Source organism: Corylus avellana, chromosome ca2, assembly GCF_901000735.1.
Source record: "Corylus avellana chromosome ca2, CavTom2PMs-1.0".
Classification (NCBI taxonomy): domain Eukaryota; kingdom Viridiplantae; phylum Streptophyta; class Magnoliopsida; order Fagales; family Betulaceae; genus Corylus; species Corylus avellana.
In genome coordinates, this window is record NC_081542.1 from 23,693,423 (window position 1) to 23,712,378 (window position 18,956).

The 18,956-nt window shown below is 34.6% G+C and overlaps 2 protein-coding genes across 2 annotated transcripts; both read right to left on the minus strand.

Moving 5' to 3' along the window:
- Positions 1–2: 2 nt before the first annotated feature.
- LOC132170360 (alpha,alpha-trehalose-phosphate synthase [UDP-forming] 1-like) lies at positions 3–8,814 on the minus strand. The gene is made up of 11 exons (XM_059581313.1): positions 8,642–8,814; positions 7,539–7,947; positions 7,172–7,269; positions 6,611–6,999; positions 4,928–5,042; positions 4,645–4,746; positions 4,242–4,392; positions 3,039–3,127; positions 2,458–2,506; positions 1,630–1,730; positions 3–57 (listed from the first exon to the last, which is right to left on the minus strand). The coding sequence occupies exons 1-11, from the start codon at positions 8,756–8,758 to the stop codon at positions 19–21; spliced, it is 1,659 nt and encodes a 552-aa protein (XP_059437296.1). The 5' UTR covers positions 8,759–8,814; the 3' UTR covers positions 3–18.
- A 5,498-nt stretch (positions 8,815–14,312) lies between these two features.
- On the minus strand, positions 14,313–18,956 carry LOC132170914 (eukaryotic translation initiation factor 4E-1-like). The gene is made up of 5 exons (XM_059582068.1): positions 18,559–18,956; positions 15,545–15,713; positions 15,337–15,462; positions 14,631–14,696; positions 14,313–14,519 (listed from the first exon to the last, which is right to left on the minus strand). Exons 1-5 carry the CDS (start codon positions 18,867–18,869, stop codon positions 14,469–14,471), a joined length of 723 nt encoding a protein of 240 aa, XP_059438051.1. The 5' UTR covers positions 18,870–18,956; the 3' UTR covers positions 14,313–14,468.

The following is an 18,956-nucleotide window of genomic DNA, read 5'->3' on the forward strand; positions in this document are numbered from 1 at the left end:
CAGTCACGTTCCATGGGTTTACCAAAATAGCCCCAGCCCCAAGAGACTGTGCTGCACCTGCAAACTAGGAAACAAAAGAGAAGATTTTGAACACAAGTTTCAACTTAATAATATCTCTTACCCATACTATAAGTAGACTTGATAAATTTCATTTGATGAAGCAAATCATTCTCTTCTTCCTTTTTTCAAGTCCTCAAATAAATAAAATATCATTCCACAATTACATCACCAAAGTCCAGAAAGCAAAGCAACGCACAGTAACTCAGCTGCAAATACATAACTAATGAAACCCCACATTCACCATGTTACCATTAATTCTTCCAAAAACTGAAGAGAAAATTACTCATTTTATATTGCTTTCGGATGATAAGAGTACAAGAAATAGGTTTCAAAGTGATTTTATTTCCAAAAGTCTCCACTACAGTATTCAAGCCAAGTTCACGTTCTTATTTTAAATTCAGACTTCCGTAAATTTGAAATAATGACAAATCATCTGACCCTCTTCTTCCCTCTAACTCCTACAATCAAGTATTTAGGTATGTAGGCCTATAATGCTTAGTCCCAAAACAATGTAGGCGTCTAATGTTAAAAATGAATGTTTCTTATGAGTTTTGGCAGGATGCACCCTTGGTAAACCTGCCTACTTGATGCAGCCATAAATCAAATGCTCAAGATGAATGTCCTTGCAGGTTTAAAGGAATGCAGTGTTAACTGATGGTTATATTATCTAATTGTGTATCCTTGTCTAGTTTTTTAAGGCCAATCGCCTTGTTCCTTCCTGTATCTCTGATGTTTTCTAGGGTTAATACTATACTCCAGGTAACCAGGCCAATGGGTTAGTTTTTCCATGATAATCTCAGAAGGGATAGAAATGCTTCCAACTTCACTCGTTGTCCTCTTCTTTTCTGCAACTCTAATCATCAAGTGATTTAGATAGGCCTGTTGTGCTTAGTCCCGAAATAACGTAGGGTTACAAAGCAAGTAAGCCAACACCTGTAGGAAGTGGCTAGGAATCTAATGCTAAATATGAAATGTTCTTATGAGTTTTAGCAGGAAACACCCTCAATAATCACTGCCTACTAAATGCGGCAAGAAATCAGATGCTTTACATGAATATACCTACCAGTTTGAACGGAATGTAATGTTGACTGGTAAGTAAGTATCTTATCTACTTATATATCATTGTCTAGTTTTTTAAGGCCAATCTCCCTGTTCTTTCCTGTAGCTGTGTATGTTTTCTTGCATTAATAGTATAGTACTCTAGCTCACCGGGTGAATAGGTAAGTTTTTATGGGATAGAATGTATAGAAACACTTAGACCCTCAGTCAAGTAGTTACTTTTGGATTAAATTATTCTTCTCTTTATGCCTCAAATATATCTTCAAGCTTACAAACAGTTTATCAACAACTAAAAGATACATTTCCTGGATATTGTATATGATGTTCATCCTCATCATCATTGTTTTAATTTTCTTTACGATGGTCTCTAGCCAAAAGTAATATTTTCTTCTTTTAAGTGATGGCCAAAACATCTTTGCTTGCAGGTATATCATTTTAAAAAAGCCAACAGTTCACTATGAATAAACTAATAATCATAAATAAAACCAAATAAATGGAAAGCTTAATTACCTCACTTAGAATGAGAACTCCTTTGTTGGAAGCTTGGCAGGCAACAAACTCATAGCTGACAAGATTCATTCCATCCCTTAAAGATGTTACGAGTGCTACATCTAAACAAGAAAGAGTGAATAAAAACATTTTGAGTGCAAATCTCCCATTAAATATAGCCTTTTATACAACAGTATGGAAGAAATGATAGGTTAATTGCATCTCCATATTGATGGCTTGCCTCAACAGTTTTAGTTAACAACAATGCTTCAATGTATGTCAAATGAAACAAATATTGCTAAAATTTGGACAACCAAAAATGTAATAATTATTATTTGGCCAATCAGGGAGGGAACACGCATTTCGTGCATTTATCTTAAGGAACCTTCTATTAAACCTTTATTAAGTATCTGAGTACAACTTCAATATATTGTCAATAGCAACATGTAACCATCTCTCTTACGATTGTCTTCAGTTAATGTGCTCACAGTGCTCTGACAGTATGCCAGAAAGTTAAAATATTTATATCCAATTTCCAGAAAATTGGATGGTTTATCAAAGACAATAGAAAAAAATACCATTTAAAAAACAGATGGCATGATACATTTAAAGGAGTGTAAGTAACAAGAACATAAAAACAATAAAGAGCATAGGCATGAGCTAACTGGAAGACTTTATTTTGCATTTAATTAGCATGAGAACTCAAGAAACAATTGATTAAGATATTTAATGATTTAATTTGCCTCCTTATACTATTTCAACACCTTAGCCATCTTCTTAACTTGGGGGAGACAAGACAAAAAAGACAACAATGACTACGTCTGTGATCGATGGCACAAAAATGAGTACCAGTAATAGCATATAGTGCACATAATGCATGAAAGTCGAGAGATCGATCCTGTAAATAAAGAAGAGAATGCTTTAGAAGTCTTCAGATGATCAGCCAACAATAGTTGCAATAGAGAAATGTTTTTCGTAAGAGCATAGCTAAAGGACTTATTAGGGCATAATAAGAAACATATCGAATTAAGAAAGAACAATAATTTTATGATATTTGCCTAATTTTCAGTCTATGCAACATCAATACATGACAAAAGTTTAACTTCTTATCTTACACTGCTTCCAAAGACTATATAACAAAATGCATCTCTAGGACTTCAGTTTCAAATTTCTGAGTCCACAAATACTTATAAAAAAGAAAAAGTGATGGTAGAACTCAGCATGTGAACATGCAATGCTAGTAGTGAGCAATAAAGTCACTAAAAAGATAATAATGTTTGATTTACAATTAAAAAGATACCTTTTACAGTTAAAAAAACAAAGAGATGCGTTTAACATCTTAACCATTAATATAAGTTATTATCTAATTTTACATATATGAGTTTGTAATTGATTGGATAAAAACAAAAGTTGATAAGGTAAAGACATACCAGATGATGTATTGGAACCGCAGTTAGAGTACCAAATTTCCCATTAATGCGTCCAACAATCTCATGAACCTGGCTTGTAAGCTTTTGATCTATCAAAGCAACAAGAGAATATATTGATAATGGATACTCCAAGATGATATAAAATTTTGGATAATTTCATATTCAGAGCAACAGAGAAAGAACCTCTAATTGAATTCCCTAAGAATTGCAATTCTATTAGTGAAAGTTTATTAAAATAACATAAAACGAAGCATGCGTGAGACTAATTCTAAGGCAAGGCAAACCCAAGTAAAAATGAACATGATGATCATAACTTAATCAAACAGTCCCCCAAAACAAATTCTAAGTGTAAAAAAAATGACATGAAAATGAGGAAAGGAGAGGGAGTGGGGAGGGGGGGTGGACTAATAAGGCTTGTAGGTTATAATAAAGATATTTTTATAAATTAACAAAGACCTTTTATTTTGCTGCAAACAGAGGCAGTTAAACTTGGTGTCATGTAAAGCTGGAATTTGTTTGAAGTCCTCCAAATGTAGATACATAAAGGAGGTATAGATATAGGGTTCGATAGTAAGATAGGATTTATGTAGCCAACCATAAGGATTTCAAGTAAAGGCTCTCTTAAGTTAAATAGAGTTGTGTGAACAAGTAACCAACCCCAAGTATCTAAAAAGTAAGGCTCTGGTAGAATTAAGTGGGGAAAGTAGGATTCATGTAACCAACATCACATTTCAAATAGAAGTCCTGTTAAGTTGAGAACACATGTACATGTACACTTATAAACATATGTGTATTTGGAGAATTATTTCCTTCTCCTATTTTACTACTTTATCATAACCTACAAGCCTTCATTGATGTTAAAAGCTATAATAGTAGGATAGAAAAAATCAATAATATGCACACAATTTAAAGCATGTGTTTCACTAAGTCAAATACAAAAATATAACAACCTACGTGAAAGTGAATTTTATTAGTTTATCTGCTTTGCATATTGTGATTAGAAAATCAAAGAATTTGGACCCGTATAATTGGTTATTGGAGAGAAATAAAATTTTACCAGATACCTAAGGAAATACTTTAACAATGATCGATCATCCATCCTAACTTAATTCCAATTGATCATGTATCATGTGCATAGAACAAATATAGCTTTTCCAGTTATATGAATTTAAATGGAGGAAACATGTTAAGAAGGAAAAATACACTCAGGAACATCCGTCCTTGTTGGTACTGCAATCTGCAGCAAAACAACTCGATCACGCCAATGTGGATTTTCTTCAAGGAACTTTTCAAACGCCAAAATCTTTTGGGGGATTCCCTTAATCATATCAAGACGATCGACCCCCAACATTACCTATCCATAGAAGAACAATAACATGAGGAAAATTAAAAGCAAACAAACTGATGATAGTAAGTCTAGCAAACAAGACTAAGGATTCCAGAATGAAGACATAAATCAAATATAAGCAAGAACAGCATTATTATAACCATGTCTAGCCCGACCAACCCCTAACATGACCACCACCTCAACAGTTAATTGCACTCTATTCATAATCAAGAAGAACTATTAACAATGGTGCTTCCAAACAAAACAGGTAGCTCTTACCTTTCGGCCGGCAAATCTTTGTTTCAGTTCTTTCATGTGATTCTGAACTTGAGGGAGTTCAAGAGCTCGAATAAATCGTTCATAATCTATCCCAATAGGAAACTGTTGTTTCAAGCTCCCAAGAAAATAACACATAGGCATGTTGAGAAAAAAATTAAGGGAGGACTTCATATTGATAATTATAATCAATGCTGACAAACCTATGAAATATATGAAACAAAGTGTGGATTTTGCAGGAGAATGGAAAACAAAGAAAGAGAGAGGGTGATCATCTAATATGTACCGCAGCTACACGTGTAAGCTTTCCTTGATCCTCTACTCCTTCAGGCGTACCCTCAAGTCCAAGGATACGAGTGCAAGCACTTACAAAATGCCTTGCGTAATCATATGTGTGGAAACTGGAAGGTAAAATATCCACCAATTAAAACATTATGGTCTAGAGAACTTAACATAAAATCTATATGAGCACAGCCATTAAACTCTTTTAAAAGTATTGTTGATATTAAAATATCCACCAATTAAAACATTATGGTCTTGAGAACTTAACATAAAATCTATATGAGCACAGTCATTAAACTCTTTTAAAAGTATTGTTGATATAACAGGCTGATATTGAATGCCCCATTTCCTGGTGCAACCGAAGGATGACAAAAAAAAACTCTTTTCTTTTGCCTCTCACTTTTAACTTATCAGAATCCTAGATCTCCAATGATATAAACTTTATAGTAACTTTCATCTTATTGAATACGTCCTAGGGGAAGCTTTAAAATCCCCAACTCCCCAACTAGAAAAATCCTTTAAAATGGGGAACTAGATTTAGCATGATGGAGGTCGTCAATAAGGAAAAATGGCTCTGCTTATATGGTCCCAAAAGAAATGCTCAAATTAGTATTAAGGCATAATACATTTGCATGCTTCTTTTCACTGAAGTTGATAAAACTAATTAAAGGCCTGACTGAAGCTAACAAGATCAAGCTACCACATTTCAGTTGCAGCTGCAGAGAGTTCATGAATTTGCCCATTGATTTAATTAGGTTTTGTTTACTGGTATGAAGTTGACAATTAAAAGGAGGGAAAATGACGTAGGAACTAGCCTTTCTGAGAAATGGTACTATAAGGCCTATCATACATACATACATATAAATATACATGTATACATACAAACACACATAAATTAATACATTAGTGTTCCCACCTAGTGAACCCCATGCATATTTGTTGGAAAGTTGGATTGCACCCTTTATATCTTTAAATGTGCTGTTAGGAGAAATTTATACGATTTCCTTGTTCATAAATTTTATGTCACGAACACTTGGGACAAACAGCAGTTTATCACATGCACATATTTTTCAAATTTGACCTAATCAATCATGAAGTAAATCACTTACTCAATAAAATTACAGAGTAAAGCAGCATAATCTAAAGGCAATGAATACCTTTGCATTTCTTGTTTATTCAACAATTATAGAAGCTTATGAATTTCCTAATGTTCTTCGGAGGTGGTAGGAATATATGTCAGTGTCATATGTAGGCATCGAATGGAGTATTGGCATCAGAGATGTTATAGTGGTCAATTACTACTTAAAACATAGTAATGCTAATATAAAATAAGAAAAACGAATATGATTTAGCATCTAATACAAAGACTTGAACACAAGCGTGCAACATATAGGATGTCACCAAAATGAGCAGTTTTTAAATTGGTAATCAAGGAGAAAGGTGAAGACAGTTTCTCAGCTCCTAAGGAGACATCAACCAAGGCAAGAGGCAAGAACACAACCATAGTTTACCAGCTGACCAAAGTCTATCACTAAACTTGGATGACATTTGGAGGCCTTTCTAGGCATGAGAACTTTGAGTTCCATCCAAATACCAGTCTACTCCTAAGAAGCATGATGAAGCAAAAACAGAATAAAACAAAGAATCGTGCATGTCCAAATAATATGCAGAAAAATGAATAGCTTACCCAACTAAATCAGCAGCAAGAACAGATCTCAACAGCTCTGACCGAGAAGGCAGCATTCTATGTATTTCAGAGGAGGGAAAGGGAGTATGAAGAAACCAACCAACTTTCATTTTGTTGTTATATTCTTTTAGATATTTCGGAAGAAACATTAGGTGGTAATCATGGCACCAAACTACATCTCCCTCCTTGTAATGTTCTTTCACTACTTCAGCAAACATTTGGTTTGCCTTCTTATATGCATCAAATTGAGACTGGAAACTACGGGTGGTTGCAAGTCGATCTTCCTGTGGAATCCCGAGATAATGGAAAAGAGGCCACAAGATGTTGTTACAGTAACCATTATAATACTGATGAACCATCTCCTCATCAAGAAATATTGGGATGCACCTCTGCAGTCAATAAACCAAAGTTAGTAAGGGAGAGACAGTACATTATTTGTTTGTGTATTGGGGGGGAATGGGAGCAAAACTTACACATCATAGACATTATCCAATATTATAGATGATACTTGTAGTAGTTGTTAAGTTTTATGGGACTTCAAATGTAACCAAATTTCCGAACCTTTTCAGCTAAGGCGTTAGTGAGTGCTCTTTGTCCAACTTCATCGGGTACATTTACACCAGCCCAACCAATCCATTTGGCATCAAACTCCTTCAGGCCTGCAAAAGAATTTCAAGGCTTCATTTAGCCTTCACTTCAGTGAATAGAGAATTAAAAAACATGCTTAAAAAAATTAAAAAAATTTTTTTTTTAAAAAAAAGGAGTGAGGGCAAACAGTAGAATCATTATTATTTTTAGCTTAGCAAGACAAAATAAAACAGAAAAATAGAAAATGTAATTTATGAGGTGTGGTCCCAGCTGATTGAATTATAATATACAATGCTTAAAGAAAGAATAAGGATAATGAAAGATTTGACCAATCACTTACCTAAAAGTGCAGTGACTAGCCCTCCAGCACTTACCTCAAGTTGCCATGAGTCCTCACCCCTTCGGATAGCAGAGACCGGCAACCTATTGGCTACCACCAACAATCTTTGTTTAGAAGGGCGCCCATCTTGCCTTTGGCATCCATCAGCCAGAAAAGTTCTTGCAGCTGCAACCCCATTCAAGAACTCTTCCTCCCTAGGTAGACCCAAATTATTATTCTCGGTTGAACATGAATCATTCACATGGATTTCTGCCTCTCCGTTGCAATTTCTTGCTTCCTCACTTGATGGGAAACACCGGTTGGATTTCCTTCTCTCTCTTTCCCTCAGAAGCCTTTCCAATCTAGTTCTTGGTGTCACAGGGCTACAGTTATACTTATTCCCTGGCATGTGTACAGTCTGTAAAGAAACCTGCAATTTGCACGTTTCCATGGTCATGCCTAAAAAGTACTACAAAAGTTTCCAACAAACTGTTCAGACTCAATCTCTTGATATTTCGTCACCCTTACAAAGTGTCATACATAATCATTGAAATGGTGAATTTTCTCTTCTACTTCAAATAAACAAGAAATTCTCCACACTAAATCATCCCACCTACTACACACGAACTACAAACTTTTCCAACAACTGTCCATACTTGTCATATTAGCTGTTTGATTTTTCTTAAGCAAAAGAATTCATACAGTGCATTAACCTATCAACTGAGCAAAAACATTGTCAAAGATAATTTCAAAAATAACAATCCCAGAAATACTGAACAGAGCAATGAGTGTTCAAGAAATGGCAAAGAACTTTACCTTGAGCGTGATCATAAATAAATATCTGGGTTTTATTCTAAACCAATCAGTAAGGAAGAATTCAAAAAGGCAGAACAAAAACAAAAATAACCCATCAACATATCAAGCGCCAAAAAAAAAAAAAAAATCAAGAAAAATCAAAATGAGGGTTATTGTAATCTCTACAAACCCAGAAAACCAAACCCAAATACAAAATCAAAAACCCAAAATTTCTTTTTTTTTTTCACAATGGCGTACATGAGCAAGAATGGCCACAAAGAAGTTGAAGAAATCAAAGCAACAAAAGGAACCCAGTAAAAGGCTCTCACCGGATTGTTCTGTAAACTAGTGCCAATTTCTTGAGAAGAATCCACGTTCATCAACAAAATGTGACACTGACCCTGCTTCTGTTGAGAGCTATATATAGAAGCGCAAAGCCTGGCCATACGGGGACGAGGGAGCAAGTTGGCGAGCGATATTTTAGGCGGCTATGCTCAGGAAAGGAAAAATCTACATTCGAAGTATGCATTTGATGATGATTATTAATGGCATAAGGAAATTCATTATCCAAAGCTATAGCCAGGGATTACGATGAAGCTAATATGGTATATATGCAGAGCTTTTTAGGCCATGCAGGTGACACCCAAAAAAACTATGCAAATTCAAATGATTTGGTGCTTTTTATATGGTGAATACAACAGATATGTGTGCCAATATTGCACATTGGGACCCCACCAAGATATAATAGGAAAATTGCTTGGGTTATGATTTTATGGAAATTTTTTTTTTTTAATAGCAACAACAAAAAAAAAAAACTTTTGGGTTATGATCAATTGGTTTTTTTGGTATGAATTCAATGCACCAATTCCATGACATTTATCTTATTTCGCTGAGCTGATGTGGTAGTGTTTATCAGCCTTTTAGATCCGTCTTTGTTAAAAATGGATAAATAAATAAGGATTAATGGGTCTTGTTATAACGGTCCAATAAAATAAGAGTGGCATGGAGTGTAGTATGTAGCGTTGCTTGTGTTTATTAGAGTTTATTTCATAAACTTGGTTATAAATCGTATGGATACGAGAAATGCTATTTGTTCATCTTCTATCCATATATATTTTTTTTAAAAAAAATTACTATTGGATCTATAAGAGTCACATGTAGGTCTTATAGATCATGTGGGTCCTGCATATTTAATGGTAAATTTAAAAGAAAAAAAGAAAAAAAAAGAATGAAAGATGGAGAAATAGCGAAATTGGATAAGAGAAATATATGGGTAATAGTGTAAATGGAGTTTATAACTCCAGCTAAAAATGGTGTTGAATTTCCAATAAAGAAGAAAATCAAAGGTGGATAGTGTATTTTGAATGCTATTTTATATATATATATATATATATATATATATATATATATATATATATATTGTAATTATTTTGAATAAAATGAATTTGAGTTTTGAACACATTTTATGTGTATGGGTGGACACAATCTCAAACCTGTAATGGTATTGGGTGCAAAACATAGAAGAGATCCAAAAGAGAAAGGAAAATGCCAAAAGGCATCATAAAGATAGTTATTATCTTTGTCATGGCAATTTGGTTCACAAAATCTAATCTCTTTGACATCCACATATTTTTTATAAGTCAATATATATATATATATATATATATATATATATATATATATGTGTGTGTGTGTGTGTGTGTGTGTGGATGTCAAAGAGAATAATACTTAGAAATGTGATGCCTCGGAATCTAGATTTTCAATAGCACGCGAAACTCGTATTTGAGAATTATTAAGAATCAGATAAGACTTAAAAATATGAGATTCTCGCCTGTATAACTCATTTATCTTTACGACCGTTGAGTAAATAGTACAATTTTTTACTTGTTAATGAAAATCATGGAACCTTTAATTCATATTTACATATTAATCTGTGTCAAATTAAGAATATTAAAAAATGTGAAAAAAACAACTCCATTGTTTTTTTATTTTTTATTTTTTTTTATTTGCAGACATGTCTACACAAAAGGAGGGGAGATTCGAACTAATGACATGAAGCATGGTTCATAGCCGACTACCTAGCAAACATGATTAATTACAAAACAACATGATATTCGAAGAGAAAAAAAAAAAAAAAAATTACCAATCTTTTTTTAATTACAAACATATATTGGACCTCACTTGCAGTTTTTTTTTTTTTTTTTTAAAAAAAAAACGTGTTAACATTATTCTCCCACAATATTAAAATTAGAAATTGAATATCAATTTACTTCTTCCACTATTTTTGTCTTGCCATTGGTGTCAGCGACAATGGAGCTTTTCTGCTTTCACAAAAGAGCAAGATTTTCAGGACTTCCACTTGTGACAACGAAAGTGAAGGGTCATGGGTCAACATCTTTCACTTTTTCATTTCTATTATATAAAATAGTGCAGGTACATGAGTATGTTTTGTTTTTATTATGCGAAGATTTTTAACAAATATCAAAGAAATTGAATTAAAAATAGGGTGTAATACCTCATTCCTATGTTGTTTAATTTTGTTTATTTTTTATTTTCTATAGGCTTTACTTTTTTTCACAGTAGGTACGTCTGGTTTACCTAAAGACGGAGATGGTAGTTACTTCCAAAATTTGACAGAACGACACATCAGTACCAATAACAAATTGACACGTGTTTATATAATTAATTAATTATTTTTTAATTAAAAATATTAAAAAATTATATTTAATTAAATTAAAAAAAGAGAAAGAAAAAAAAAGGTTTGGCCACCCCTTGGCCATTTAGGGGGTGGCTCGGCTACCCCCAAATGGCCGGGTTGGGGGTGGTTAGGCCACCTCCATTTGGCCACTTGGGGGTGGTTTGGCCACCCCCATAGATCGTGCCACCCCAAATTGGCCAGATGAGGGTGGCTAGGCCACCCCCATGGCCAAAGTGGGTGGCCAACCACCCCGCAAATGGCTAAGGGGGTGGCTACAGCCAACCCCAATTTTTTTTTTTTTGAATATTAACAAATTTAATTAAATATAATTTTTTAATGTTTTTATTTTTTTTAATTAATTATATGGACACATGTCAATTTGTTATTTGTGCTGACGTGGCATTACGTGAAATTTTGAACGAAATTTAGATGGATGTACCATCTCCGTCTTTAGGTAAAGCAGAGGTACCTTTTGTAATAAAAAGTAAACCATATGGGGCAAAAAATAAAAAAGCTAAATCACAGGGAGAATAAGGTATTTAACCCTTAAAAATAAATGAAAGTATGATACGTATAATGGGTTCATTTGGTTTGTGGAATAAGTCCTTAAAATAGGTGGGTGGCTGGCCACCACTAGTGCCATCAGGGCTGGCTAAGATCACTCCAGATTTTTTTGTAGGTGGTCGCCTGGTCGGCCACATATCCAAATCCAATGTATTTGTGTTTTCCCTTTTAAAAAAAAAAAAAAAAAAATTAGAAAAATAAGAAATCATGTGAAATTTTTAGGGCTCTTGTGTTGTCAATGGAGGACAAAAAGCAAGTACTTTTGAAGTCTACTTTCAGGAAAGCTCGCTTGTGGTGGAAGCCATATGTCCAAACCTTTTCTGAAGTAGAGACTTAATGAAAATTGAAGTTTACTGAGAATTGAAAATGAGAGGTTGATTGATATTTGGGGAGAGAATTTGGACTCTAGGATTGGTCATGTCAGTCAAACATTATGTTTTGTATGGAAGGGTCTGTTTGCCATTGGCTTGGAAAAAGAGACTGACTTAGAACTGTATCAAGCTTTGATTGATGTGAGAAAAAAATAAGAATGTTTTGTATGAAAAAGTGAATTTTTTTTTGTATTGTAGTGATTTTTTTATTTAAATAGTAGTAAAAGATGATTAACATGAAGTAAAAAGTAAGAATAGTAAGAGTTGAATTTAAGACGAATAGTATGGGGCTTTTTTTTTTGGCCCATTGGCAAACAACCCCTATATCCATACCTTAAAAAGGTTTGTGGACCTAATTGATTTTGAAAGGACCAAGACAATGCAGTTTCTTGCATGGTAAAACTAGAATTTGGATAGTTTAAGAGAGCAGGTTGTATAGTTTACTTATTTTGGATAGTTTAAGGTGGCGAGCTTACTTGTCAGGAACAAATGGGCCTCACAATCTTTTTCTCTTAAACTATTTGAATGTCTGTAAAATTCAGACAGTCTAATTTTAGGGATCTCAATTCGTGGTGACCAATTTGTTTCTCAAAAGTTTCCAAGCAAGCAAGTGGTGGAGGTATATCACCTTTGTCATTTTCTAATCCTTGAAATAACTAACAATTTATTATGCTATGAGGATTTGATTGATTAATTAGGAATGGTTTATGATGGTCTTTTAAGTTCCAAACTCCATAGTCTTCTTTGGTCTTTGTTTCCTTCCATCCCAATACCAAGGGACAAGGATATTCTCTAATTTATTTGAACAGGATAGAATCCAATTGGTTTTATTCATAAGGGCAAAATTGTCATTTTTACATTTTTTTTTGGACAATTTTGCTCTTCAAATAAAACAAATAAACTGGAGATGATTCAAATTCAATAGGAAGGGACAAGAATCTTTTCTAATTCATTTGAATTATTCATAAGGGCAAAATTGTATTTTCACATTTTTTTGGAAAAAAAATGGTCAATAACATTTATAAGCATTTAAATTGAAGGAAAGGAATATAAATAAAGTATGTGCTATGTTGTGTGTTTGTCATCCATTTAGGAGCTAACTAGATAAGGTGACCTTTCACATGGACCACAATCTCGATATTTCAGTAAAGAGAAAATCCTACCAACAAAATCAATCAATTTCTTCTATATAATAAGTTTGAAATAAGAATACCCCACATAAATATCTAAGAAACGAATTCATCCAATAACCAATGCGTAAATGATGCCCACTCAAAAAAATAAAAATAAAAAATAATACTTTCTCCCATAAACGGTCAGTCATTGTCACTTATTTTTATAAATTTTAAATTAATGCAATTTATACCATATTTTGAAGTTTTGATGTCATTAGTATACGAAAACTCGTCGAGAACAACTAAATAAATTAATATTAAGTGTGAAAACATAAATTGCAAGTTGCATTTTTATGTTTTAAAAGATAATTAAATTCTTTTGAGTTGTTTATTTATTTCATTCGTTATATTTTTTTAATATTTATAGTAAAATTTTCAGCTTTATTTTTTAAACTTCCATACTATCAACCAAAATCATAGCTCCACTAATGATTATAACAAATGTTATTGCATCACTAAAGTGGCTTGCATCAACCCAAAAGACATTGGTAATTGACTCTCCAACATACAATTAAAATATCTTCGTGGGGACGACAAGGTACGAATAAACATACAATTAAAATATCTTCGTGGGGACGACAAGGCACGAATAGAGCACGACTATTGGGTGGTACGTAAAAACCATGTGCCAACGTGTGAAGGCCACATCCCGGCCCATGATGGTTGGATGGAGGGGCGGAGGAAATTGGCGTGGTCTAGAGTAGCCATAGGAGACGCTCATGAGGCTCATTGGTGGCCATGACATATGGAGGACATATAGATTTGAAAAACCACAAAATGAGCTCCATATCTATTTTGAGAGCGAAAATTTATTAGATTTGTGATAGATATTTATTGGATTTTAATTCAATGGTAGTTTTAAAAGTTACATATGGGTGTAAAAAATTGGATGTAGAGAAGTAAAAATATCTGTAGCACATTAGTCTAAAACGATTAATGATCGCCAAAAAAAAAAAAAAAAAAAAAAAAAAATCCCACATCAACACACTTTGCTGCTATGACCCTGCGAATCAGCCTTTAGATCAACCTTTGTTAAACAAAAATGTGAGCAGAAAACATGATCCTAAAGTAATGCTCAACTTGTGAGGAAGTTGTAAGAGTATGGTGAGTACCATTATTTGTATTTATATGCAACTCTTTACCATTTGGATTTTTGAGATAAGGAACGAAAAATGCATATCCAAGACCAAAATTAAGGAAGTCTAATTCAGCTTATCATTGTAAATTTCTTTCACAAAATGGAAAATAGTCCAAAGCAGGGACAACTCATCAGACCAAGCCCTAGAATGGTATCTAGGATGAGGCAGCAACCAGAAAACATCTTGCATCCTCTTGGCATACACATCAATCATACTGTGTACCGATTCTTGGCAGCTTTGTCAAGTTTCTTTGCATCATCCTGAAGGAGGAAGACCAGAAAATTACTTACAAAACCCATAACCTATGATAAATGAGGTGAGAGCCAATAAAGGAAAACAAATTAAGTACATTCTCCAAAAAGTATCCTTACATGGAATATAAATCCTATCGTCTCATTGTAGTCGAGAAACTCCTTCCACTGTTTCCCAATGCTCATCTGCAACCAAAAAAAAAATTGGCATGAGATGCTATGCAGGCCTTTTTACAATCAGAATAAAAACAATCGCTAAAAATGACCAATAACAGCAATTCAACCAGGCCTTGTTTACAGGTGAAATCCATGAAAATTTCTTAAATTGATCTAAGGAAGCTAAATCAATTCTTATTCCTCTCACTTGAATCTTCGAGAATCAAAGGATTATTTCATCATATAGAACCCATGAATAAAAAAGTGAACAATGAGAAAAGATAAAATGTGTCCAATAGATTAATCCAAGTGATCATATGGGCTCACCCAATTGCTCCACTTAGTATCAAGTATTTTGAGTCATACGATAACCATTCCAACGTGCACATATAAAATTTCCCTTCTTTTCCTCTACCTTCTTGCAATCTAAGTGGGGCATTAAAGGGGAGCAATAAAGGAATAGCCACAGTAAAATACAAACCAAGGATCCATGTTGTGCTCATATAAACAAAAGCAAAAATTAATGTGCTTCAGTGATATAGTATCCATACGTGGGAGACAAAGTATGAAAAGTTTTCTTGTGGGTCAAAAAAATAAAATAAAAATGGGGACAAATAATAAAGGCAGTATGATTAAGGCTGGTGGGTTTATCTGCTTCAAAAAAAGTTACCTGTGCAGCTTCATTTGTAGCATTCTTGGTCCACACGCTTATTTTTTCCTGCCTAGCTCTGACATTGACAACTGCTCCACAAATTTCATCCCCATGATCAAATTGCTCTCCAATCATTGCCAGCAACTAGTATCAGCACACTCAGAAAATTAGATGCACAAAGAATTTTTGATTCAGTGTTAACTTACAAAGATTGTCTGAAACATACCGTATACAACCAAAAGGTGTCAGATTTCCCTCTATTAAAAAAGGTTATAGTCCACTTCCCTCCGTTGGCACAAACAGGGTCCTCCCATTTTGGCTCTATTTTATGTTTAAAACAATAGATGTCTGCTCCGTGACCCAACTTGCTTGGATGATGAATATTATTGTAAACACTGTGCAAGGAATAAATTGCCCAGGCAAATTTGTCAGTTATTTTGAGGAGATTGATAGAGAGACCAGAGGTATTGATAGTTCAAGAAGGTAAATCAGCAGTTACGGAAGCAGAGATTCGAGATCATAATCAGACAAACTATGCCAACAAATTTAGATGAAATGAGATGCTATGATATTCTCCCATGTCTTCAGGCCCCATTTTCATTTTATACATGTGCAGAGAAATAGGGTTCTTTGGCCAAAACCAAAGAGAAATGGGGGAAGGGGGTTCCCATCATTCAATTGGTACCTATATTTGTTTCGACAGAGAGTACGGGGATTGTTAACGAATTTTAAGTACTAGATAGAAGAGAATTTATTATAGGGAAGGAAAAAGTACAAGATCAAAAAGGTTAAGACAAATAGCTAATGTTTAGCAGAGAGGTATAGAAATGGAGCCAACTACTCCCACAAAAAAGTTCATAAAATACTGTCAAATTTCAAGGGAAAGAAACACTAACATCTCCTCTCTGTCTCACAGGGGTACAGGCAGGACAGCCTCTGTATCAGTAAGTATTAAATTTTTGATAAGTAAAGATATATAGATTAAAAGCGCAGAGGGGCGCAACCCTAGTATATCGGGAGTATACAAGAGAGCGACTAAGAAGAAGAAAAAGAAGAAGAGAACATAAAAAGAAAATCTTGGAAGCTGATCACTATAGGCTCTAGCCAGCCAGCAGTCCAAGTGAAAAGGGTGTACAAGAAAAAGTGAATGAGGTCCTCTAAATTCCTAGTCGAGTCCTCAAAACTTCTAGCATTTCTCTCGTTCCAAATGCACCACATGAGGTAGAGATGGACCATCTTCCATACAACTTATCGGTAAGTATTAAATTGTTGAGCTCAGTTTGGGCTTTTCAGTCTTGTTCCCTCTATTGCATGAGATAAGGAAAATAGGATATTATGCGAGAAGGCAGTGATGGTGAAGGTGAGGCTAGAAGAAGCAGCAGTACGAGCAAGCTCCCAAGAGATTATGGCAATAGGAAGATTCCAACAAACAAACATTTGCATAGGCTGGTTCTCATCTATGTAATGCAAATTTGGTTTCTTCAAGGAGTCAGAAGCAAAGTCCCTCCTCACCTAAATGAACAATTACAGGGCAATTATTAAAGAAAAAGGAGTTTCACACACATGCACTTAACATTTGTTAAATTTGACTCTGCGTTTACACTTAATAAGGTTATTACTTATAAAAACCTTATAAGATGGATGATTTAGCCTCCTGGGCATGAGGATAAACTGCTTAGCCCGTTAGGGGTGAAAGCTCCTGAATTACCTAGTAACTGGTTCTGGCGGGTGGAGTCAGTTACCCGTAGGAGTTTGATTAACAGTGAGAATTGTTGTATAGTATGCGTTTGCAACGTGCAATTAATCTGAGTAAAGTTCTCTTACGTTATCAAAAAAAAAAGATGGATAATTTATATAAATCATCCATCAAAAAAAAGAAAGGTTACTAAATATTCATCAAAAAAAGATGGGTCATTACATGTTCTCCTTAATTGACTCAAAGTTATTATATCTTGAACCGGTTTGTTCGAGGAAAAAAGAAAGGTTACTCAATATTCATCAAAAAAAGAAAAAGAAAGAATACTTGATTCAAACCCCCCTCCCACCGGGATCCCCAAAATTAAAAAAGCAAAAAGGCACTGTCTCAATATTTGATAATTTTTTAAAATAAGTCTATATAGTTGATGTTTTAGTGGTCCATGACAATTGATGTATCTATAAACTTGGAAGAGTTCCACCTTGCACCGCAAGGATTAAGGAAAAAAATCCCACGGTTAAGAGTATAATTATGGATTTCAGCCCTAGCAAACAAATGAAGAAAGTCTACTGACTCAAAAATAATAGAGGTAGGTGCAGTTCACAAAGTTTTGCGTCTCTTAAAATCACATGACGTGCAAGTAGATGGATGTACATATAGTTGGGAGAAAGGGGTTAGAGGGGGAGAAATTAAAATTTCTGAATTTCAGGGACCAAAAGTGTATTCAGTCAACTATAAAGTATGGCACATAAATAACAAGAACCACATATAGACGTGAATATGATACCATACGGTGATCAATCTCCACAAAAAAGTATGAAACCAACATTTAACTGAATAAAAAACCAGTATCTGCACAAATATACAGAATACAGATTCATGTAATACTCCATAAAAAAAAATAAAAAAAATTCAACTACATGATTCATATGAAACCAGAAATTTTGTTAAATTAGGGTTTTGAATGCAATATTCAACTATCTGCAAAAAACCTACCAAATTCACTTAAACAAAGTTCTTTTAAACCGAAGCACAATGTCTCTACCACTTGACACACCCAAGAACCGATTGTTTCACATGAAAGAATCAAAAACGCTCTAATGGTTCCCAAGAGAAAGCTACGAATCCAAGTAAACACAATGTTCCGACCAAACGTGATAAACTTCACATTCCTTTTAAACTAAAACAAACATAAAATAACACAAAATTCACCACCCCCCCCTTTTCCAATTCCTCCTGATTCTCAGCAACCACAAACAGATCATAGTTTGAATTCAAGATCCATAAATGTTCAGCTAATTCATTCCCATTAGCACAGAAACAGTGATAAATCAACCTAACTCTAAACAGACAACACTCTCTTTTCCTCATTTCTCTTAACAACAATTTGCCAACTTCTCTTTCCATTTTCCCTCAAATTTTCCATTTCCCCTCCAAAATCCAAATCTTTCACTTCCTCAGCACCCAAACAAAGACCAACCAGAAACAAAAACTCAATACACACACATATTGTATAGTATAGCCAAAAACAGAAAAGATTTAACCTCCAGAACTCTTCGACCGTAGCAAAGGTGTAGATCGGCCTCAGAGAGCTACCCCAAGCGGCCTGCTTGGACTTGGCAGAGGGGTTGTCGAACCAGAAGGTCCACGAGTGCTCGAGCGGGTGGAGCTGGTCCACCAAAGCCGTTGCCGTTTGCTTCGAGTCCTCGTCTACCCCTACGATCTCTCCCTCCTCGGGCTCCTCGTCCTCCTCTCCAGCTCCGCCAGCCCTAGGGTTCGGGTTAGGGTTTGCGTTCGTGTTGGTGTTGATCTCTTCCTCGGTAGTCGCTGACTTTAGCGCCTCCTCCACCACCATTTTCCTCTTCCTTTCTTCTCGTTCCTCGGGGATTTTCCTTCGCTTTCTCGTTCTTTCTCGGCGTTTCTTTTCCTATTTTCTCAGTCT